Genomic DNA, 24,782 nt, shown 5'->3' with positions numbered 1-24,782 from the left:
GGGGCAAAATCTAAATTTCGAAACCTTAATGCACATCTACATGACCCCACCAACCATCTCCCAAAAGGTGAATAGGCTGCTGAGTAAAATGTATGAGGTGTTCAGGGAAGACGGGGCTTTTTGCATAAAAAACATCATTTTTCGACCTCCATTTGACCCCCGGGGCAAAATCAAAATTCCAAAACCTTACTGCACATCTACATGACACCACCAACCATCTCCCAGAAGATGATTAGGCTAATATGTAAAATGTAGAAGGAGTTCAGGGAAGACGGGGCTTTTTGCATAAAAAACATCATTTTTCGACCTCATTTGACCCCCTGGGGCAACATCAGAATTCCAAAACCTAACTGCACCTCTACATGACACCACCAACCATCTTCCAAAAGGTGATTAGGCTGCTGATTAAAATGTAAGAGGAGTTCAAGGAAGACGGGGCTTTTTACATAAAAAAACGTTATTTTTCGACAGCCATTTGAAGCCCGGGGCAAAATCTAAATTCCACAACCTTACTGCACATCAACCTGACACCACCAACTATCTCCCAAAAGATGATTAGTCTACTGTGTAAAATCTAGAAGGAGTTCAGGGAAGACGGGGCTTTTTGCAAGAAAAAAAAACGTCATTTTTCGACCCCCATTTGACCCCCTGGGGCAAAATCAGAATTCCAAAACCTAACTGCACATCTACATGACACCACCAACCATCTTCCCAAAGGTGATTAGGCTAATATGTAAAATGTAGAAGGAGTTCAGGGAAGACGGGGCTTCTTGCATAAAAAACATCATTTTTCGACCCCCATTTGACCCCCTGGGACAAAATCAAAATTCCGAAATCTTACTGCACATGTACATGACACCACCAATCTTCCCCCAAAAGGTGATTAGACTGCTGAGTAAAATGTAGAAGGAGTTCAGGGAAGACAGGACTTTTTACATAAAAAACGTCATTTTTCGACCCCCATTTGACTCGCCGGGGCAAAATCAAAATTTCGAAACCTTACTGCACATCTACATGACTCCACCAACCATCTCCCAAAAGATGATTAAGCTACTGTGTAAAATGTAGGAGGAGTTCAGAGAAGAAAAGTGTGACAGACGGACGGACGGACGGACATGAGTAACAACAATATACCAGAAATTTCTTTAGAAAGTGCGGGTATAATGATCCTACATTTGTTATTCCCATGGAACCAATTTTTATGTCCTGCTCACAAATTTGCATTCTTTTGTCAATTTTATTTGAAGCTTATCTGAACTGAAAAGCTTAAAGGTCATTGGAAACAATAATTCTTATACTATAATTTAACTTTTCAAAGCTTCTTTCATATATGAAACAATGATATATTCCGAGCATTATGGTATATTCTATTTGCTATGTTAATGTATCTACTTGACAAAGTATATTTTACAGATTGGCACAATGAAAATGTCTCCAAAAATCTATCTTACCTAATATTGCAAATTCGTACGTGTATTGCTTTGATTGCATTTCACGTCAAATAAACATTCAATATAAACCTTCATCATATACATTAAAAGTAACTTGCATATAATTCAGCTTTTCTGTAAATATATGCAATTATCAAAGCTTTCGTTGTCATAATATTGTTTGAAGCTAATATTGATGGTGTTATATGTATGTTGTTGATATGAAAAAAATGGTTTATTTTGTTGATTACTTTGTGTATCGGTCATCAGTTGCGAAATCCGGAATATTTGTCCGTACTTTTTTAAACATACCGTGTTTCACTCTGAAATTGCAATATCCACACTTCTTTTTTTTCTATCAATGCCGATTACCAGCAGACGCTGTAAAAACTCGGAGCTAAAATTGTTAAAAATACCCTCCCACCTAACATCCTTTAACTTATTTATTTGACTTGTTCAGGGTTTCTACCGTTTAAGTTTTGTACTTTCAGATAACATTAGCTGACTACAGACACGGGAATCCTTAGACGTACATCCATCTTATTACCGTGGATTTTTTTCAATTGTCAATCCAAAGTGCTAAGAAGCCATATCATCTCCTTTAGAGTGGCTGTAAAAACAGACACGGGAATCCTTGGGCATAGATCTGAACACAGTGTTTTAATTCTTCAACATGAAGTGCGCTGGACCAATATCGTTTCCTTTAAGTTGGTTGTGAAAAAGACGGGAATCCTTAGACCACCATTTCGTCTCAGTGGTATTATAATTGCAGTGTAGCCATATCGTCACCTTCAAGTTGGTTTTGAAATATAATGTTGACTTTTGTTACGTTGATGTTGACTGTTGTTACGATGATTTTGATTTGATAATATATTCATATATAGATTATGTCAAGTAAAGAGATAGATATTTTATTAAAAGTTGATATGTCGGTAGCATGATTGTGAACCCCAACCCAACATGGTACTTGCCGTTTCGGACGACCCATAAAATGTTGTTATAGGGGTTGAGCCCTGTTGTCTGGCGGCCCAAAAATTGATGTTGATTGTTGAAATAAATTTATCTGACCACTGTGACCAAACTCTGCCATACAATAAACAATAAACTTTGAATGTGATTTTAATTATGAAACGATTCATTAGCAATGTTGCGAATACAATTATAGGGCTCATGTAAGCCTATGTATATTATGGATGTCTCGGTAGAAATACCCATAAGGCATTACTGTCTTTGATAATCCAATTATACACTGTGCGGTAAAGGTGACTATAGTGTGGTAAAAATACGCCATATTAAGGACCGGTCAAAATATCCATACATATCAGGCTTCAGACCGACTTCCAAAGATCCATATAAAACCGGAAGTAACCTATATTTCAAGCTTAAAAGTTTTTTTTTTTACATGATCTTATTTAAATATACCTGTCAAACAATTATTGGATAACATCTGTGGTCTCGTTTTTTCAATAACCTAAAATTGACTATTTTAAATTGTAAAGAAAGAGATCATAAACAGTCATGAAACATTTTTCAATGACTTTTTTTGGTAAACTCGCAGTATTTTAAATAGTTATATATAATGGTTTGAATATCACATAATAAAATTTGCATCAAATGTTACATAAGCCCTGGGCCCCATATCAGCCACTCGTGCTTTGATTTGACATATGATATGAATTTTAGTATATTCTAATATTCTATATTGATAAGATAAAAGGTTTAAAAATAAAATGTGTAACGTTGCTATTATATCCCACTCACTACACTAGTTATATTTGTAACTAAGATGGCTTATAAATTAGAAAAAAAATATGAGAGATTTTTTCGGTCAAATCTTGATGAAGTGGACCAAATTACACAAGGCTTTTAACTTTGAATTACAAGGTTTTATTTGAAAAACAAACTTTTTATTACAAGATAGAAAATAAAAAAAAAATCATAATGAATTTTCTTATGTTCCAAGTTTTAGCCTGTTGCATTATACATGCGAATTAAAATGATTTGAACGTTTACAATAAAGGAAAAATAGATTATTCAGTATCAATAATTTTAAAATATTTGTGGATTAGAACCATCTGAACAAAGACTAATATGCTACTTCCAAACATCTCTTTAATGACCTGCACAATCTTAGTGAGTTTTTTTTTTGGGGGGGGGATTTTGGAAACAATTATTTACATTGTACACGATGCAAAAAAAATATTGAAGGTGCAATAAATATAAAAATGTATAGAAAAAATATGTCTTATACATGTATTTATGCAATGCAATTTCACTGTCCTTTAAAAAAAACTATCATTATAAAGTTTAAAAGAAATCATTTGATACCGTGTTCGTATTAAGTTCCTGGGAATTAAAATATGCGATTAATTCTTTTGAAACTATTTTCACGAATTTCTGTACATGAGATATCTGCAAAATCTAAAAACAAAATAAAGCTTGGTAAGGATAACAAAGCATTTGTGAAAATTTTGTCTCCAAAAAAGAAGAAACTGGATACAAATTCGAAAAACGTCATTGTAATAGGGAATTTAACCCAACACATCCCTTGCACCCTTTGAATTGTCTTTCTTTAAAAATTAAAGAGTGACAAGAGGCAAATCAAACACACCTCTCACCTTGGTTAAGAAAGCCATGACGTTATTATTAGCAGATAATACCTATGTAATATTCCTATGTAACATTTTGACAACCTATATATTGGCACAATCTATCGAAATATTTATAAATTGAACAACCTTTTATTTACAATATCTTAAAATGATTCATTATATGGTTAATTCACCAAGAACTGGACACCCTTGTATTTGAACAAGTTTTAGCAATATCTATCCATAGCCAAATTTATAAAAAAAATTAGCTTAACATAATTTCACAGTCGATAAACTAAGTTTATTAGTTGTTAACTACAATTAACGACGTCAATTAATATTTCACATCTGTAAACTATGTTTCAGAACCGTAAACTATACTTAACACTGAAAACAAACATTTGCGATAACAAAACATAGATTATCTGATAAATGGACTTTCACGATTTGTAAAATATGATTTACAACTCTTTTCTATAATTAAAGATCTGGTAAATATATTTTCACGATTTTAGAATTGTTAACTATAGTTCATCGTTTGTAAAGTATAGTTTACAGTCGATAAAGTTTAACCTAGTTTATCAACTGTGAAACTAAGTCAAGCTCACTTTTGTGAAATTGGCGGGCCATAGATATCGCTATCGACAGGAAATTATCAAAATAAAGTTTATCGTGACTAATTTAAGTGACTAAAATTTGAATTTCGGACACAAATATATAGTATCTATTGGGAAAATATAACTAAAAACCGATTTTTTTTAAATGTTCCCGAAATCACCATGGATCGGACATTATTAACCATGCATCGGGCAACAGGTACTTGGACCAGAAAAGTTAAACATACTTTTAAATGATTGATATGGACATTACTTTAAATCTTTTTATGTAAAAATTGACCCTCAACATATATTTATATCACAATACCGTTGCACAAACGTGGAAAGATTCAAAATGCTACGCTTTGCCTAGAAAGGCTTTTAAATGCCTGTTATGTGGGATTTTGCGCAATTTTCTTGAAGGTTATCATGCTCTTGTATTAGAAATCAATATATACCAATATTATATGTCATAATTCAGAAATTTATTTTTTAATAAAATAAATTATTTTTTAATAAAATAAATTAGACTTTCTATTTCCTATTTCCGCAAAAAAAAAGCCATCATCTGGGTTCTGTATGAAAATGGTAGTCATTATCTTTCCCCTTTGATGATGTAATATATGACGTAACTTTAAGATCATTTTTGATACTAAAAACCAGCATTATAAAAAAAGACACCAGCTTCAAGTCAGATCAGTGATAAGCTCACGTGCACCCTAAATAGTGATTTTTTTATCTATAACAAAAAAGATATTTTTATCTTATATCTTATAAAAAGCAACTTTTTTTCAGTCAATTGTGGTGTAGTCCTTAAATCCTTTCATTTGTTTGAAGAAAGTTAAAATCAATACTATATAACATTACTTATACATAGAGATGTTTTATCGTGTCTTTTTCATTAAAAAAAATAATCACCAGCTGTATATCCTTATTTAAAATAAACGTTGATAGCTCTTAAGACTTAGTTAAATTCTTTACACTGCATTAGTAGCATTTACATGTGAATAAGTTTCATATTTTTAGGCCTTGTATTTCTAGATAAAAACTTATTCAAAGATGAAGTCCTAATTATTCATCAAATTCTCTATTCTATCGTTGAAGAGGTTTGACTTAGATGAAATTATTGGTTGAAACATCGCCTTCTAAGAGCACATCGAGCGAAACATTTATTTCTTTTCTTATTTTCAGTGAGTTATTTTTTTTATATTTTTGTCATGTACGAATTATTAAGAAGGAAATGATAATAGTGACATTTTCGAAATTTGTAAAACATATTCTACCCAGTGTTAAGGTTTCAAAATGTTATAATTCAACAAGTATATGCATTGCGTATTTTTAAACCCAAAAATTACCTCTTTAACATAAAAAAATTAATTCGGCTCAAATGTAATATCATCCTTTACCTATAATCTTTATAATGTAAGAAAAAGATATTTTTTTTTTAACAATTAAGTCTATATGTTTGATGAACTTTTGAATTTCATCATTATTACATGCATATCATCCCTTATTGATGAATTTCTATTGATTGGAGTATATGTTTTCAGTGCCTCGCTGAATGTGATCGTTCACGGCCTTCATGACCAGCCCATATTCTTCCTGTAAGAAAAAACATGTGTTCATGAAATATAAAACGGACCTAAATTACTGATATTTAAATGAGGTGTATTTATTTATGTTATTTTGTTCATTAAGAAAGGTGAATACATTTAATTGTTTATTAAATAAAATAATTTCTCGAATTATCGCCAAAACATTTCAACAATTAAAATCTTGCATGTAATACAAGTTGTTGAAATTATCGATGTAAAAGAGATTTATCAAACAAACAATCCTCATTACATGCTAAGAAACATTTTGTTTGATAAATTGACACTCAAAAGACTGCAAATTTCCTTACAATCGAAAGTACCCCTCGTAAACATATCACTTATACATGTAACCGTATTATACTGTCAGCATTAATATAATGAAATGTATTACATGTATACATTCGTTAGGACTTACAAGACTGGAGCAGAATTCGGGTCTTCGTACTTGAAGCTGTCTGACATTTGTAAAAACATCCACCATTGCATCCATATAGATTTGTTGAATCACATTATGAACTGCACAAAAGGCACCACAAAGGACAGCTCCATCGCTACATGGTAAACGATATTTAATTTCAAAAGTAAACAATTTAGATAGTAAATTCAACTCATATCCATGCCGCTTTATATCAAACAATGACAGTCAGACAGAAATTAGGAAAATAATTTAGATTATGCATTCACAAACTTGGCACGCAAATTTCAATTATTCCATGCATCAAATTCTATTTATGAAAAAAAAATGATGATTGATCACTATTTTCTGAACAGGTGATTAGATTTACATTCAACTTTTTCAATATATTGAAATGCATCGGCAGGGGAGATTCTCAGTCCTCCGTGGAACTTGATCCCACCTTTAATGTTTTCGAGGACGATGTTTGCTCTACTCCTAATTTGTATTGTTTTGTGTACTTTGAGCTTGAATACTGTTTGTTTTCTCCATATATTTCATTTCTAAAATTAATACAAAACCTGCTGACAACAATGACAGGATTTTCTGTTTCCGCGCTTGATGCAGCAGAAACCAGGCTTCGAAACTGGGAAGTATCCAAAGGTGTTCCGGAAGTCTTGATGCTAGATCTTGGCTCTATTATCGTCACTGTCCGAGGCTTCTTAACCTGTTTGACAAAAATGATATGTGAAATATTGTTTTTTTTTCGAAGAGAGAGGAAGAGACAGCGAGAGAAGACGGTCCATCTTGGGTACGTACATTTTTCTGCCGGATGTGAACAATGAGGCTGCAGACATCGGTCTCAGTTCTTGATTGGAAGTTTATGGTGAAAGGAGGTACTGAATTGTAGGAGGAGGTTTGACTTGGTAGCCAGGCCTTACACTAGAGATAAAATCACCACAAATTATATAGATATCATACTAAGTATAGATAAAACAAAAGTAACGAATGCGTTGCTTTACCACTGAGTCTCCATGTGCGAAAAGTTTGATAACGTATCTCTAATTAATTTAAGAAAAAACAGTGTCTACAAGTTTTTTTTAATTCAATTGCATTGATCTTCAAAACAAAAAAAATTCAAGGAAAATATAAAAGAAATACTGAAGTAGTACTTTTTTCCGCGTGGTATAAATTTACGCTATGTACGCGGTCACACATTTTCCGCGGAAATTTATCCAAGCGTACTTACGTGCTTAACATAAAAGCAAGGCCTATAGTGACAGTCTAAGAAATCCGCGTAATTATCTACCCGTGGATTAAGGGGAAATTGAGATTCCGCGGAATTATGACCCCGTGGAAAAAAGTACATTTACAGTAGACTACTAAAAAAAAAGAATAGTGGTCTAAGTGGAAAATTCTTCAAGACACCTTATTGTAACCAGACATTAAAGACACCAGCAACAAAAGCATAACGGTTGTTCAGCCTAATATTCAATAATAAGTTTACCTTAGATGTCTGTGAAATAAATAAAACTACCGTCTAGTTCCCATAAAGTTTTCACGTACATACCGATTCAATCTCATTCAGGGGGTCCATACAAATTACAGTACTGGACTCTTGTTCACAGAGCAGGCGCAGAAAATCAACAGCGTCCCCTTCCGATGGATAGTTAGTTACAATAAAGGCCCAATTGTTGGTGAATGACTAAAGAAATAAACAGAAAAGGGAACTCTTTTAACACGTATAAAAATGATGTAAATAAAATGAAATAAAAGATATGGACAACATTCAATGTTGAATATTTTTTTGTCATAGATTATACAAATGTTCACCTTACAAATCTCGCAGTGTACATTTGCACATAAAAAAATAAATACTCGGTATTTCTTTACTGTAACTAGTTTGTCATTTCTTACCGGTACGTAGATCGCATTGATGAAACTTCCTCGATTCGTGACAGGTGTTGAAAGATAAACAATATATTTATCCACTAAGTTAAAAAAAGAGAAAAAAAAATAAATTGACCGACAATAACCACACAAAGGTCCTAAAGTTCCCATTTTAAACATTTTTGAATTCTTGTAAGTTTTACTGAATTATACAAATTTTTTTAAAAAAAATAACATATTCACAGTTTGCAATCTAGATAAAAAACGATTTGTTCTTGATAAATATGCTGCCATAAACTTACATGGCAAAAAACCGGTGATAGGTCCATCCCTACAAAGCTCTTTAGCGATTTTAAAGTCAGCATCGGTGTAAATAGGTCGTATCTTCATCAAAAGCTAAGTGTCAGAAAAGAAGTATAAAAGTATATAAATGATTATATGTTCTAAGACAACTCGTTTTCATAGTATTTCTGGATAGAGATCAATTTATAATATGCAAAACATAGTGTTTATGACAAAACTAGTTAAGCTTAAAAGTTACATGAGCGGAGATTTGCAATAATTTGTTTTTTTTTTAAATATTCCTCATCCCAAGTCTGTACTCTATCATTAATAGGAAAACAGAAAAGGAGGTAAACTGGGACAATTTTCACCAGAAGGGTTAGAAGACTTAAATCTTATATATTTTTTCTTTTTTGTTTTAAGCATAGAGGAAAAGGAAATAACTATAATAAACAAAAATAACAAGAGCTGACGACAATTTTATATAGATAATTAATCTCCTACTTTGACGGTTTACTTAATTTATTGCCAAAAATATTTTAAATTATGATCAAATGTTCAATTTAGGATTAAAAGGTTAATCTAAAGGTACATGCGCATGCATATATTTCAACCAAGGTACATTTCTCTGATAAACTGAGAATTTACCATTCAAAATATACATTCTATTACATTCATAATTTTATTAATAGCAAAAGAGAAAAAAAAAAAAAAAAAAAAAAACCTTCAACGGTTACGCACAGAAACAAACGTTTAAGAGTATATGTAAAACAAATGATGAAAAATAGCTTATTTTTTATGTTAAAAAGTTAACGAAAATATAGTTATTTCCTCATCAGTTGATTTAAAGAAAAGACAAATTATTGTTTCTAGCACCCATGTTCATATGTATATTTTATTGATCATATTGGTTCAAAATGTTTAAGGTAACAAAAAACCCTTGTTTCATTATAACCACTTGATTTTTTCCTTCTGAAAAATACTATCTGAAAAAAGTTTTTTTTTTCCTGCAACTCTCCATTCAATTTCATTACATGTGCACTTTTTAAAGCCATATTACTTTTTGGCAGAGCTTTTTTTTCTTCTGAAAAACCCTATCTGAAATAGATATTTTTTCCCTGCAAATGTCCATTCAATTTCATTGCATGTGCACTTTTTAAAGCCAAATTATTTTTTGGCAGAGCTTATTGTTTTATTGTATGCCTGGAATTCTTTTCGTAAAGCACTATGATTGGCGGGTTCATCCGTCGTCATGGTTCCGGCCTTTCTGGTAAAGTCCTCAATAGTATGGTTGTTTATTGGCGCCTTAAATATTTCATTCAATGCAAGAAAAACCGTCATGTACTGTTCCTGAAATTAAAATGTTATGATAAAATTGCATTGTAGTTGATAATAAAAAAAAAAAAACACGAATATTTTTCCCGTCTTTTCCTAAGAAAAATTCTAAAAAAGAAATGAATTTGAAGAGAACTACTATAAATATATAAAAAAGAAATTTCAAATAGGTTACAATTAGTAATTAATTTTCATTGCTGTCGACAATATTTCAGCCATATCTCGGCGGTAAGGAAATACACATTCTTTATTCTCTACGAACATTATGAAACGTGTAGCAAAAGAAATAGTAACGGAGAAAGATTTATTTTCCGAAGTAAAAATGGAACAAAAGAACGTGAAAATTTCTTTTCTTTTTTGTAGCATTTTTAGCATTTGGATAAAATAAAATAACATAAGAAAAATTATGCATAAAAGTATTAAAATTTGGAAAAAAAAAACACCATTAGATTTTATTACAAATTGGCCATGAACAAAGAATATTTTTAATTGATTTATGAAAAAAGTACATATTTCAAAAGATGATGACTTAATTATTGTTAGCATGCACAAAAATATATATTTTAAAAAAAAATGAAGAATCTTTTAGCATTGTTTATTTTAAAGTAAAATCGTACATATGTTTGGACCATATTCATCCTGCTTTCTCTCATCTTCTTGACATACTCTGCTACGTTGACTTTCCCTGTCTTTCTTCCTATCTTTTCCAAGGTGTCTAATGCTATATATGTTCCCGTTCTACCTAAACCAGCACTAATGATGAAAAATAAATTGAAAAATTAATCAAATAAATAAATTATAATTACATAGCCATCAAGATAATTATCAGATATATGTTTTGCAACGAAAACCTTCTAGAAATAGTTCGTAACAAAAATTTTACTAAAATCTCTCTCTCTCTCTCTCTCTCTCTCTCTCTCTCTCTTGCAAAATCATAACTTTAATTATGATGTGAATGTAGAATAAGATAAATTACTACATTCAGGCAATCTGATACATAGTCCTTAACCCATGTTCGGTCTCGCTTCTCTAACCTGAGTAAGAAAAGCGAGACCGTTGGCCCCGACGAATCAATCTGATTAAAATCAGCTGTGTATTCGAGTACGTTAAATACGTTTTACGCCACAATCAACAGGTCATAAAAGAGAGCAAGGTTGATCGGTATATAATAAGAATATATTTTTTGCAATGAAAGTTTTCATTTCTTTTTTCTTAATTTTCTTTTACTGGATGAAATCTTAAATGGTCAAACATACCTGCAGTGTATAACTGTCGGGGAGTTAATTTGATTGGTTTTTGTTTGGTTAACGTGATCAAGGAAAACAATAAGACAGATTGGATCAGGGGTCCCGTGATCTGGCCAGGCTGTGTAATGAAATTGAGTCACTGTTCGAGATTTCTTCGACTACAATTAAAAAGTAATTTTATTTAAGCTTTGTTGATAAGTATAATTTCTACATGTGAAGGCTAAGTTGAATAATTATACAAGTCATGTAACTGTACCCTTAGAGTTGAAATTTTACAATCAGTCTATTAACATAAGGAAACTTTGTTGATAAACTATAATATTTTGATCTAGTGTTGATCAATATTGAAAACTAAGTTGAAAAAGTATTTAAACGTACTTTTTTGTTTCTTTTTAAAATTACCTCATTGTGACTCACAGACATCCTTCTTAAAATGTAGAATGCATACATTTTTTCCTCCATCAACTTCACATTGACGGTTCCGTAGTTGTTCTTCTTACTAATATCTGGCCAATACTGACTGCATTTCATCTGTAAGTGAATGCAAACATTGATTTTCATATTAAAAAATGAACAGGAACACACTATGGTTAAATCAAAATTATACATATATATATATATACTGAAAGGAAAAAGAAACGCCGGGTATCATAATATTCGAAAACTTTTTGACCGCATTACCGAAAAGTACGAAAATTGGTCAGATGAGAAATTTAGTTACCATGCACCAAAATCAGTGTTCAGAATTACTTAATCGTAAAATGTTTGACGTCATGTAGGGAAAACGGTAAAAAGCCCAAAACACGTGCAATTTGATAACCACGAGTTTGTCAACAAATCGTGTTGCACCATTTGATGCACTTGAGGTATACACATTGTTTTTTCAATATTTAGAGACGATATGAATTCCTTGCAATCTGGGTACAGTTTACGGAAGTTCAGTGGGGTCTGATTTTCGAATTGCCCAATTATTGAAAAAGGCAACAATGGGTAACTAATGGGTGTCTTGTAAATTTTCCCCCATAAAACTTGTTACCCGTTGTCAGAGAGGGCCTGGAATGGTTTTCAATCAACCGTGACGATGACGTTAACGCGAAACAGAGCCATGTTACGAGCGGGTTAATCGTCCTTCTACCTCTCAAATCGCAATCCTACTACCACAAAAACCGCCTTTTATACAGTGGACTATTCTAGTAATTACATTCACACAAAAAAATAAAAGAAAACAAAGCTGCAATGTGGTTTTTTGAGCAAGTCAACTTACTGTTGTGTTCCTCTCACTCGCGCATGCGCGCGTTGCATGACTAATTTTTTGGCGTGGTTACCGATGCCCAATACAGCTAGGGTTTAAAAGATAATCACTCTGATGAATTGATTGAATTCCATGCAAAGGAGAAATAACGCTCATGACAGATGTGCAGGAGTGACATTGAAGATAATGAGTGTTTTCGATTTTCATTTTTAGGGGTATCTTCATATGAGGTTCAATAGCTCAAGAATTATCAGACAAAATCAAATGAAATTTTTTGTTATATCTTTTTGAAAGATGATTTTAAAAGTTAGATAGGAATACTGAAAAAAATTGAAAAAAAAAATAAATTTAATTCACCTCAAAATTTTACCCTGCGTTTCCTTTTCCTTTCAGTATATATATATATATATATATATATATATATATATATATATATATATATATACTGAAAGGATTAAGAAACGCATATTTAACTTTTGAGTTAAATTAAAACAATTATTTCAAATACGTTTTTCAGCATTTTTATCCTACATTTTAATTCATCTTTAATCAACAAGTTACCAGAATTTTGTGCGATTTTGAGTGATAGTTCCTGAGATATTGATATCAATATTTTGACAACCCCAAAAAATAAAACTAAAAATTCTCTTAATCTCCCTTTTGCATCAGTAACAAACTTGATTTTCCTGTGCATTGAGTTCACCAGAGCATTTATTTTTTCATAGCATTATTAGTCAACCCTTCCGATGGTAGTCTTAATGGCTGAGATTAGCTGTATTATTCCAAAATCAACAAATCCCCCCGCTCAATCGAATCCCGCGAATTTTCGATTTAGGATAGAATATACAGAACCCAGCAGGTTTGGTGCTTGTGAATGTTTGTAAAAAAGTATCGACAAATATTAGCTACATTTTCCCAATGTAAACATGCTCAAAAACATTACGTAAACGACGCGTACGTGCGCGTTTGAGAGTAAAATCGACGTAAGCTGGCCAAGCTCGCGGCCCAAATTAGACCAGAGAGTTTCTGTCAGTTTAGGGTGAAAAAAGTGAGTATGTTTGTCTGCTGTATAAATATCAGTTTCGGTTATAATGCCTTGACAATAACCGAGGTGGCGTGATGAAAAGCCCTATCTTGTTGTGACGTTGGTACGCGCCAACATCACCGTCATGGTTGGTTGGAAACATTTTAAGTTCAATCTCTGACAACCAAAGAACACTTTTATTTGGTTGAAAAGTTGAGAAAAAAATCTGTACATCAGCATGTTTTTCCCTTTTTATTCACTTATGCAATATTGAATTCAATTACTGAACCCACAGTAGATTCCGTCAGCCATACCACGATTGCAAGAAATTTATACTGACTGCAAATATGCAAAAACGATGTCTATAATTCTAATGCATAGCATGGTGCTACAAAATTTTGTTACAAAATTAACATCATTAACATGCACGTGTATTTGACTTTTTTTCATTTCCCCTACGTGATGCCATACATTTCATGGTTGAGTAGTTTTGACTAGTGATTTTAGTGCAAAGTAACTAAAATAAACATCTGACCAATTTTCATAATTTTTGGTCACATAGTCAGAAAATTTTCCCATATCATGTTCTTGTGCGTTTCTTTTTCCTTTCAGTATATATATATATATCGATTGCCAAAGATAATTACATTTTGAACTGAATAGCCCTTTTGTTTGATACAAAATTAAATTAGTAAGCCATAATTTTTCAAAAATGATTTTATCCTTGATAACAGTATAAACCTCAAAAATGTAACATGAAATAATGGTTTGATCATAGTAAAATAAAGATCTATATGAATCTAATAGTTTTTGAGTGAAGAATGTAATGTACTTTTGTTCCTTCTTGCAGGTTCGTTAGCATAACGATTGAAGACACATTTTCTTGCCAAATCATCGTCCAAAAATCAACAAGTGTGTTCTGCTTTGGTCCTTTATGAGTAATAAAATCAAGAACAATATTAAATACCAAAATGTGGAGTATCTTGAAACGTATAGAATTGAGAACGCCATGGATATAAATCTTAGATGAAGGATGACAACTAAGTGACAACTACTTTTTCATATTATTCATACTTTTAATAGTCCGGTATCTTTTTGTCGGTATTCTGGAATCAATCTTTTTTTTTTATATAATAAGATGGTGAATATATATTTTCCTTACAAATAAAGCAAGTTGTAATTTCAACCGACAAATTACGAACGGGCACCGCCCCCCCCCCCCCCCCTGGATTTATAATACAGCTACAATACCTGTGTATCAAAGCCATATTAATTTTATTTTTCGCAGCATATAGTATTTTGAATTTCTTTAAAGTCTTTGGGTTTTTGCAATTTTGTTTCAGAGCATAATTCCTTATTGTCCCGACCACCTTTCGTTAAGTACTTATCCCCCCTTCGACCCCTATAGTTCCGCATTATATTTTATTTCATGCCACAGAATGACATTTTTTAAGTTTTCCTTTCATTTCCCTTCTCGAACACTTTGCTCGTTTAAATGTCAATTGAAATATATTGTAGCGTCACTGTAGCGACTACCTGGCTTTGAGGTATCATGTGAAAATTTTAGCTATCGAAATCCCAATAAAATTGAAGAATTCAATAATGCATTCGTGAATACAATAGACTACAATGACTGATCCCCGTTTTTGGTTACGTTCGTTCGTTCGTTAGATGTTGGTGTTTCTCTATTAGGCATCGTTGGCGTAAGACACGAAGACAGACGCACAAGATATACATGTTCATTAGGCTAACTTAGTTCCTGATGTATCGCTTGGTGAAATTTGCATGTCTGCAGAATGATTAAAAAATTAATTGTCTAACTTTCAAGGCGTTATCACAGAGAAAACAATAGAAATGTAATATATGGACGTCATCTTTCTTAACATTTAAAGTAGTAAATTTTGCACAAAACGGAAGGCTTTTCTTTAAACGGAAATTATTTTTCTAAATAAAAAAGGCTCACAAAAAGTAAAACAATAAAACCAAACAAGTGATAATAATGAATAAGTTTTGCCCTGAAGTCAATTGTATACTAGTATATACCTTGTGTTGCTATATACTCATTATTTCTACTTGAACCCTACAAAGAAATAATGAATATGCATACATCAGTTACCTATTCAGTGATGGAAAATGAAGATGTAAATAACACATATAAAAAATATATGAGGCATGGAACTGAAAATCTTATTTTCATTCTTAAACAATTTGAATTTTCAATATTTTTCCTTTTTATAAAATTATGTCACTATTATAAAACCAGTCTTATTCTTGCATTAATAGTTTTTACCTCAATGTAGTTGGCGTTTATGTACCCAGAATTTGCCTCTGTCCTCAGAATAACTCTCGAATGGTCATCTTAATTTAGACAAAGACATGTAGATATGTGTGGTTTTAAAGAATGAACAATTAAGATAAACCTAAGACGTTAAAAAAACTTCGATGGAAATTGTAGTGGGTTGGCCACGTTATTAAATCCCGTGATATCCGGAGATCTTTGCAGAATATTTCATCACTTTCCGACCCACTTCAATTTCCACTATTTTGTTTTTATATTTCTTATTTATAGCTTATATATACATATGAAAATGGAATATTTTCGAATATGAATTATTGCACCCACCCCATGTCGTAAATTTCGAGAAAAAAAAATTACACAAGGTGTAAATCGACTTGAAAGGCTGTTACGCTTCGAATTCATCGGGCATCGGATTTTAATTCCAAGGGAACATTTTCTCAAAGGCTATTTGCGTTCAGTAATATTGAACAGATTGTTGGTTGGAAAAAAATTGTACTCGTGAAAAATTCATAATGAGTGCTGATTAGGCACAAAAAACATGTCGGAAGATTGAATATGAAAAGTTGTGGAATTCTGGTCGCCAAAAAGGAACGGTTCAAGCCAGTTATTTTGCAATCAAGTATAAAACTTGATCAAAAACATTAAATCTACATTTTGAAAGAGACGTTTATGATAATGTAGACACAGAGACACTGGCGACAGCTTACATTGTTACGACAACGCTGAAATGTTTGTCAGCTCGTGGAGTGATTGCAAAGTATTGAAATTTGAAATTTTCCTATAGATTTAGAAATTCACCGTGAGTAAAATTTAACAACAAAAATATAGTTTATGACAAAGGTTTAACTCAATCTCTTAAAACAAACAAAAAATGGTCATCTTTTAAAAGAGACCGTGTAAGTAGCTGGTAAAAAAACTGGCATCAAAATTGTACACAAAGGCTTGTCTTCTACCGATACATGCACATTTTTATGTGCACAAGTTAAATCGTTCGCCAAAAAAATGTATTTAATTCTTGTTTATGTTGAAAATCGAACAAATATTATTTCACTTGCATATTTTGTTCATTTTTATACATGAATAGCAAGTAAAGGAAGTCAATTTATAGTTATCTACCGGAAGATAATATTGTGTTGTGTGATTAGGTTGGGCAATGACAAATGACTTGTAAATAACTTATAATTGAAAATAACAATAATATGAACATATTTGCTCTCTGCATGTTTATGTTTTAATAAAACGATACCGCAAATTTAAATATTTAAATATATGAAGATAAAAATACAATGAAAAAAAAACTATAATGCGGACAAACTTTGGTATATAAAACTTTACATTCGAAAGTTCGAGATATGGAGGTTAAAACACATTAACATCACTTCTATACATATATATTCATAATATTTGAGATACCAGAGTTATAGATACCAAAACCTCAACTGCGTATTACATGTACAAAATGTTACAATAGGGTACCTGATAAATTAGTATTGTTTATTTAGCATGAAATGAAGTAAAATATATGCATTTTGAAATAATTAATCCATTTTCTGGATATTGATACTTACAGGGAAAGGTTGTCTTATATCTATTTTTAACCAAATTTTCCTCTTTTTTTCCTTCATCACATTTGTAGAGTTCCCCGTATGGTAATGTCTGCAAAGAGCAATGTCAACAATAACACTAGTGCATTTCAAGGGTTGAAATGTAAAAAAAAAATTAATATGGTAAGTGTATTTTTTAAAATGGAGGGGGTGTAACAAACGCTAATGATATAACGCCGCATAGTTATATAAATAGCATTAAGCGTTGCAAAGGTAAGACTAAATGCAATAATTATTACATCAATGGGTTATCTTTTCAACGGGTAATGCTAAATCGGCAATTAATGAAAGAATTATCATTAAGCGGATGAGCACGTCAACTATTAATTCCCTGATTTATGACATTAAGCGCTGCACTGCTAAATACCGTCAATTCTCGAATTATCGCCATTCGATTCATCGCCATTTTCGCAATACCGCCATGATTTCCCAAGAACGTTTTTTCTGCTATATAAAATTCTCTTTATAACGCCAAATTCGCATACCGCCATCCGCCACCCTGTTTTCAAAACAAAGGTCCATTTTAAAGTGTCAATTATCTCGATATACCTCCACAGGTGCATGTGGTCAGTGAAGCGCGGCTAATATTGGTTGACGCTATCCCCTGATGTAAAGCATGCAAAGGCAAACGATGTACATGCAATTAAATAATTAAATAAGCATTAAATAAACAATAATTTTAAGTGAAGTGTTATAATAATTTTGTTTTCTGTTTGATAAAAATCATTTAGTCATGGCTTCGCCACGAAAACGGTCATTATTAAATTACGCCGATAACGATAGCATTTTGATAATCTCTGCTTTAAACCTTGCAAAGTTTGCTTTAAAAAAATACACTGTATAAATTGTGAACGTCATTAACAATGATGCCATAACAATGAATTTATTCAAGAATTCATTTAACGTAATATCGGCAAGATATCACGACGATCGACTCAGCATGTTTTTTTTTCAATATCAGACGTGCAAATTTACATGCATCCACATGTACTTGTCTTTATTTCAGAACTGCACATTTTGTTTTAGCGAAATTGTACATAAAAATAACTTGTATTTTCAAATTTAGAATAATTTTTTTATATGCATGTACATGTAATAATAAGAATAGAAACGCTAAATGGTATTTCTAAGAACGGTAACTCTACTTCTTGTTCCCTTAAAGATGGAAAATTCAATTCATCTCCAAATTCGTTATACTCCCATAATTTCTAAATTACAAAAGGTGGCGGTTTATCGAGAATTAACTGTAATAATTAAATAATTTAGCGGACATTTATCATTAGCGACTGCTACTAGATTGTATAGATACTTAATCAATCAAATTGATTTCTTTTACATAGGATTTTTTCTTTCTTTTTGTTTTTAATTTATTTGTTTTTCTTTCTCTACGTTATCGTCATTTACTTTTTGTGAACAAAAACTGACTTCATGCTTACCGCATACTCTCTTTGAAAACCTTCATTTTCATTCATTCGTTTCTCAGTTATAACCGACTCTAGCTGATTTAGAGGTATATCCCACATAGTCATTTCATTAGCATAAAAATCTCCATAGGGATTCTCGAAATGCAGTATCTCATCGTCATCAACATCAGCCTCATCACCTTTCTTCTGCGATTTCCTTGGATTGTTGTTTCGTGTTTTTGAGAATTTGTTTCCGCTGCTGCTCGTCGATGTCGAATTTGAATCATGGCTAGTAAATTCTGTCTCAGGCACCCCTTTTCTCGCTTGAGATATGAATGATAAACCTGATCATGCTATCGATGATAAATGTTTTGTATCATTGGATTAAAAAATTGTATTTCAAAATATGTTACTTACATTTGTCTCTTGTTTTTGTTCGTTCACTATCTGAATTATTCTTTTGCAAACTGTGTCTTCTTCAAAAAAAAAAATATCAAAATATCAAGAATACCTTATATGTACATGTCAGGAACGTAAGAAAAATTAATATAAAGCTTTACCTTTTTAAAACTAGAACCACGATCACAACTATAAGACAAGGAATAATAACCCCGACAATTCCACTAATGACTATACCAAAATTGACGCTATTGCTTATCTGAAAGGACGTTTCCTGAAAAAAAAAATAATGACATCCTAACGTGAACCTGATTAAGATATATATTCTCGGTTTCTACATTGTATTATGCTCGTTATTAAATTGAATCTGTCAAATATAAAGATTTTAACAGTATATTAAAACAATTACAATTAATATTATTCAATGTGATATATAAACAAGCATATTTCATCTGTTTTCTCATTTTTAAGGCTCCGATTCTGCTAAAAAATTTTAATGTATTTTCCAAACAGAAAAAGCCACATTACTTTTATAGCCGGACAGTTTCCGTTAACTGGGTTGCAGGTTTCAAAACATCTTTTGCTACAGTTTTCTTTACAGTCAAATCCAAATGTTCCTAGGGTGCATTCTATAAGAATTACAATTTAAATATTGGGGAAAAAATCGAAATGAAAGAATATGTCCATTCTAACAAAGCATTCAATCATTTACAATTAGGTAGACATTGCCAAAAAAAGGAATAGATTATATTTTATTTTTTTAAGGTTAAAAATGCACCAGTTGTACAGTTAACGCCTCTGTATCCCTGCTTGCATCCACTCTGGCAAGTTCCATTGATGTGATGACATTTAGCATCATCTCGACAATAACCACAAGATTGATTACAATATGAACCATACCTATTGTTTCTGCATGCTAAAATAATAATAACAAAACATTACAAAAATGAATAAGAGAGGTGATGGTTTAAGTAATAAAAACTTCATATTCAAAAGTTTTTCATATCTGTTTATTTTGAATTTTGCAGGACAAGTGTAAGATATATTTCAAATCTGCGTTGAATAGTCACGTTGCGACAATGATAAAAAACATTACTTTTATTACAATGAAGTCCTTCCCAGCCAGGCTGGCATCCGCCCTCACATTCTCCAGTCGTTCCGTTGCATACATAGGGCACCAAACAGTTTTTGTTACAATTTCCCTTACAATTAATACCAAATTTTCCACTCTCACAACCTAAGAAAAAAAATATGTGTATATGCTGGGATCTGAAACAATACTATCGGTAACTCAGAACTTAGAAACTTTACTTCGTTACTTTATTACTATGAGATATAATGTTCTTCGTAAAAAACGCTTGCTAATGTCATTAAAATAATTCAATTACATTAATTTCAGTATCTTTTAAGAGACCAGTACCAGTTTTACAGAGATCTCCTTCATATCCAGCGTCACAGCCTTCTAGACATGATCCATTTAAGTGGTGACATTGTTTGTATCCCAGACAGGTTCCACAATCTTCCATACACTTATCTCCGTAGGTTCTATTACCACATTCTTTTGATATGAAAATGACGTAAAAGGTAGATATGCAACAGGGAAGGCATTTAAAACATTCATCTATCGAAAGCATTCCATGAATATTTTGTTATGTGTTGTTCATTTAAATTAGGTACCGAAATATTTCTAATTGCATTTGTTTTATGCATCCGTGGACTTTGCAATGCCATCAAGCATTAGAAAGATTGGGAATAATTGCTCCTTTTGGATGTAAGGACGGAATCAGCGCACCATTAGATTAAAGTAATTTTTTTCGCTTTAAGAATTACCTTGCCATTTAATTAAGAAACATGTTATGTGTATGTAAAACACCATAAATAGCGATTAACATTTTAATTTAAAGTTGAGTATTACATATTGAAATGATTTTATGAAGAGAAAGAGAGAAGGTAGAATTGTTGATTTTATCAACTTTATATCAATATTAAACCCTATGTACCAGCCTTTTTGCATCCAGTTCAGAAAATAGAATGATAGGGAAATTTTAAAGTCATTTTAGTTGTTCATAAATATACAGATAGTAAATTTAAGAGCTCTTTGTGTTATATAATCATGGTAACCATTGACAGTCAATAATATTTTTTTTTACTGTAGAATACATTTTTTAACTGAAAAACATATGCAATCGTTGATTTACTGAACGTTTTCATCATGTATTTAAACATCAATTACTGCAAATTGATTGCTTTGACTCAAACGTAAACTATGGAGCTCTAAACATATTATTATTTTTTTTTTATTTTAAGGAATCTTGCCATGAAAACTGTACTGCGTTAGCAACCAATTTTTGCCCCATTTAAGTTTAGGGTATCAAAAACTTTTATCATAGAGAGTTTGGATAATTTCTGAAACTATTCATGCCACAACTCTGACATAAAATATCAAGTCATTAAAGCGATTGGCTCTTAAACACGTTCACACAAAAAACAGAGGGCCAAAATGTATGTGTGTGTGAGGGTGTGTGTTAGGGTGAGGGTGAGGGTGAGTGTGTGTGAGGGTGTGTGTGTGTGTGTGTGTGTGAGGGTGAGTGTGTGTGTGTGTGTGGGTAAGAGAGGGTGTGCAAGTGTGTGTGAGGGTGTGTGAGAGTGTGTGTGTGTGTGCAAATACTTAAGTCTAAATATACAATTTCCTCTCTGTCGATGTAGCAGACATCTTAACGCTATATTCCAAATCAAAAAAAAACATCCATTTAATCAGATTGTTTCAAAAGGTAACTCCTTTTTCGTTTACTTACTTAATTCACATTGATGTCCCTGATACCCAGGTTTACATCCCTGACAAGCACCAGTCTCTATGTGACAATAAGGATGGAGACAGTTGTGAGGACAGGGCAAGGAACAGTTCGATCCATAGAAACCAGTTTTGTTGCAACCTTGAATGCAGAGAAAATGACAGCAAAACAAACTAAATCTTCAGGAAAATGAATATCAGGGTTTAACATTGATGTATAAACGAGTTTCTAATTATTTTTTACTTCGTTCACTGTGCGAAGTTTTGACTCTCTTTTTTAATGTAAAAAGTAAGAATAAACAACATCGAAATCAATCGCATAAACAAGTAAACTTAACAAATCATGAATGGGGTGAAAGAACAACCCCTGGAAACAACATAGGTATTGTGTCTGACAGGGGTAATCATCCCTTGCTGACAGGTCATACCCGCCTTGAAAAGAAACATATAAGCGAACGAAATGAAATTAAGGACTAGATTTTTCCAAATAATTATACTTAACTTTAAAATTAGCCACAAAAATCCCTGTTATGAAACCACTCCTTTTTCAGAGTAATCTACCTTTACAAAGTAATATGGTAATATGCCTCAATATATATAGATATGTATATATTCTTTTTTCAGTTTTTTATGTGTATCATTGGTAACAGTTTAAAAAAAAAAAGAAGTACATTTTTTTATTGCACTTCATTACCCTTCAGAATCACAAGATTTTTTTCTGTATGTCCCCTAAATTCTTCTCTTAATTGGGGGGGGGGGGGGGGGGGGGGGGTTGGCAACTTACCGTAAACTTCCAATTCATTATGTGCCTGCCCATACATTTGAACTGCATTTGGTAAGGTATGAGGTCTTTTGTTGATATATATGACGTACTGTCCATGTACAGGACATAATATCTCTACCACTGATGGTATTGTGGACGTCTCGTAAACCGTGTCGTGGAAACAGAGATGAGCACCATTTATGCTTGTTGTGTTGGATACATAAACATAAAATCCAAGAAATCTATCTGCGAAACCATTTGAAGCACCTAAATAGCATTGGAAGTTTAAGATTAAAAAAAAAAAAAGATTTATTCTTTTCTGCAAAATTCCTCAGGAAAAATCACCATTTCAATTTGAAAGGCATTGAACCTAAAAGGTAAGTAAAAAATACTAAGAATGTTAATTGAGTTGTGCTTTATTCAGATCGCAGAAATACATATTCCTGAAAACAAAGTTTATAACATCAAAGATACACACATTCATAATTATATTAAAATATTAACTCAAACTCAACACAGTTGTATGCTCAGAACTACATGCTTAGATGTCTGAAGTACCTTCTTACATATGTAGAGTATGAGTTTGAATTTACAAGTCTGGGACTTTTGAACACGATCATCCTCCCTAGGCTGAAGCTCAAAATGTAAAAATGCGTCTACTTACCCCATGGTGCATTGTCCGTCCTGTAATATATCATTATGTTGTGAATACTTTGTATGGACACCAAGTTAACCCACCAGGTGGCGGTCTTCTGACCATCAGCTGATATAACACATTGTCCTCCATAGGCAGAGAGGTTTGTCTTCAGACCATCAACAGCATTACTGGAGTCGAATGTTGATGGTCCATATTTATTTATATGACTGCTGTACGCCTTTGATTGGTGTGTAGGTTTATTTAAAGCTATGTTTTCTAAAAATAAATGGAAATCTTGAAATATCAAGATATTGGAATAATACAGCTTCTCTCGGCCATTAAGACTACCGTCGGAATGCTTAAATAATTATCCTTGAGAAAGGTAAATGCTCTGGTGAACTCAATGCACAAGAAAATCAAGGCTGTTACTGATGCTCAAGGGGGATGATGAGAATTTTTATTTTAATGTTGGTTTTAACGACATATCAATTTCAATAACTCAGGAATAATCAGTCAAAGTCACAAACGATTTCTGTTGTTTGTTGTTTAATGTTGAATTAAAATGATTGATAACAATACTGGAAAACATATTAGAAATAAAAGTTTTAATTTTATTCAAAAGTTTACTATGCGTTTCTTTTTCCTTTCAGTATACAGTGTATCTAGACCACAATTAGCAATAAACAAAAATGAACATCAGAGAAATAATGTTAAACATCTAAGTACGGTTGATCGCAATAAGTCATGCTATTTGACAATAATATAACATTGTTCGGCTTACGTCGACTATATTTCTTGTTTACAAGCGATAATTAGTTCCTCCTGCATTCAATTATTTAAAGTGCGCTTCAATCATTTATTTGGATTTTAGAAAATGAAAAGTGAAATGCTTGTTTAACAAATAACATTCCGATAAAAAAACCCAAAACGAAATCTTCCCTTACGTTTCTAAACGCACGATCACCCAAGATTAAAACCGCAAACGATTAAGTCTGATACACGTATGATCTCGCACCTTGCACGAACGATCATGCACGATACACGATACACGAACGATTCTACACAATTAGTTTGTCAACAATAACGTTGCAGCAACTGTATTGTAAAATAGAGAGAAAAAACCTTGCACTTCAATATTACATTATAGCCCATTTCAATAGTTGTCTATTTTTGAATAATGAAAAAATAATATTGAGCATAAACTAGACTGTATAAAAAAGAAATAATCAGATACGTCAGTGTCTATAATT

At 32.1% G+C, this 24,782-nt stretch overlaps 1 protein-coding gene across 7 annotated transcripts in view; it reads right to left on the bottom strand.

Annotated features, from left to right (window-relative positions):
• Nucleotides 1-5,779: 5,779 nt before the first annotated feature.
• The window catches only part of LOC134258888 (receptor-type tyrosine-protein phosphatase epsilon-like), a 94,935-nt gene continuing 75,932 nt past the window's right edge, over nucleotides 5,780-24,782 (bottom strand). The window contains exons 5-26 of one of the 7 annotated variants that reach the window (XM_062741479.1): nucleotides 20,762-20,899; nucleotides 20,438-20,578; nucleotides 20,120-20,257; nucleotides 19,870-19,970; nucleotides 19,503-19,615; nucleotides 19,360-19,418; nucleotides 18,976-19,265; nucleotides 17,504-17,591; nucleotides 15,927-15,994; nucleotides 15,680-15,716; nucleotides 14,469-14,566; nucleotides 11,763-11,891; nucleotides 11,370-11,518; nucleotides 10,731-10,866; nucleotides 9,982-10,128; nucleotides 8,799-8,892; nucleotides 8,524-8,597; nucleotides 8,177-8,311; nucleotides 7,426-7,548; nucleotides 7,188-7,333; nucleotides 6,628-6,763; nucleotides 5,780-6,219 (exon numbers count right to left, since the gene is read on the bottom strand). In XM_062741479.1, the coding sequence (XP_062597463.1) occupies nucleotides 6,142-6,219; nucleotides 6,628-6,763; nucleotides 7,188-7,333; nucleotides 7,426-7,548; nucleotides 8,177-8,311; nucleotides 8,524-8,597; nucleotides 8,799-8,892; nucleotides 9,982-10,128; nucleotides 10,731-10,866; nucleotides 11,370-11,518; nucleotides 11,763-11,891; nucleotides 14,469-14,566; nucleotides 15,680-15,716; nucleotides 15,927-15,994; nucleotides 17,504-17,591; nucleotides 18,976-19,265; nucleotides 19,360-19,418; nucleotides 19,503-19,615; nucleotides 19,870-19,970; nucleotides 20,120-20,257; nucleotides 20,438-20,578; nucleotides 20,762-20,899 (2,618 nt within the window). In that variant the 3' untranslated portion in view covers nucleotides 5,780-6,141. The remainder of the gene's footprint in view (nucleotides 6,220-6,627; nucleotides 6,764-7,187; nucleotides 7,334-7,425; nucleotides 7,549-8,176; nucleotides 8,312-8,523; nucleotides 8,598-8,798; nucleotides 8,893-9,981; nucleotides 10,129-10,730; nucleotides 10,867-11,369; nucleotides 11,519-11,762; nucleotides 11,892-14,468; nucleotides 14,567-15,679; nucleotides 15,717-15,926; nucleotides 15,995-17,503; nucleotides 17,592-18,975; nucleotides 19,266-19,359; nucleotides 19,419-19,502; nucleotides 19,616-19,869; nucleotides 19,971-20,119; nucleotides 20,258-20,437; nucleotides 20,579-20,761; nucleotides 20,900-24,782) is intronic. The other 6 variants (XM_062741486.1, XM_062741485.1, XM_062741484.1 and 3 more) reach the window with 6 other exon arrangements.

This window comes from Saccostrea cucullata, unplaced genomic scaffold (assembly GCF_032062105.1).
Source record: "Saccostrea cucullata isolate Sc308-1 unplaced genomic scaffold, CSIRO_AGI_Scuc_v1 ctg475, whole genome shotgun sequence".
In the NCBI taxonomy this organism is placed as follows: domain Eukaryota; kingdom Metazoa; phylum Mollusca; class Bivalvia; order Ostreida; family Ostreidae; genus Saccostrea; species Saccostrea cuccullata.
The sequence above is the reverse complement of the archived record's forward strand: the minus strand, read 5'-3'. Positions and strand labels throughout refer to the sequence as shown.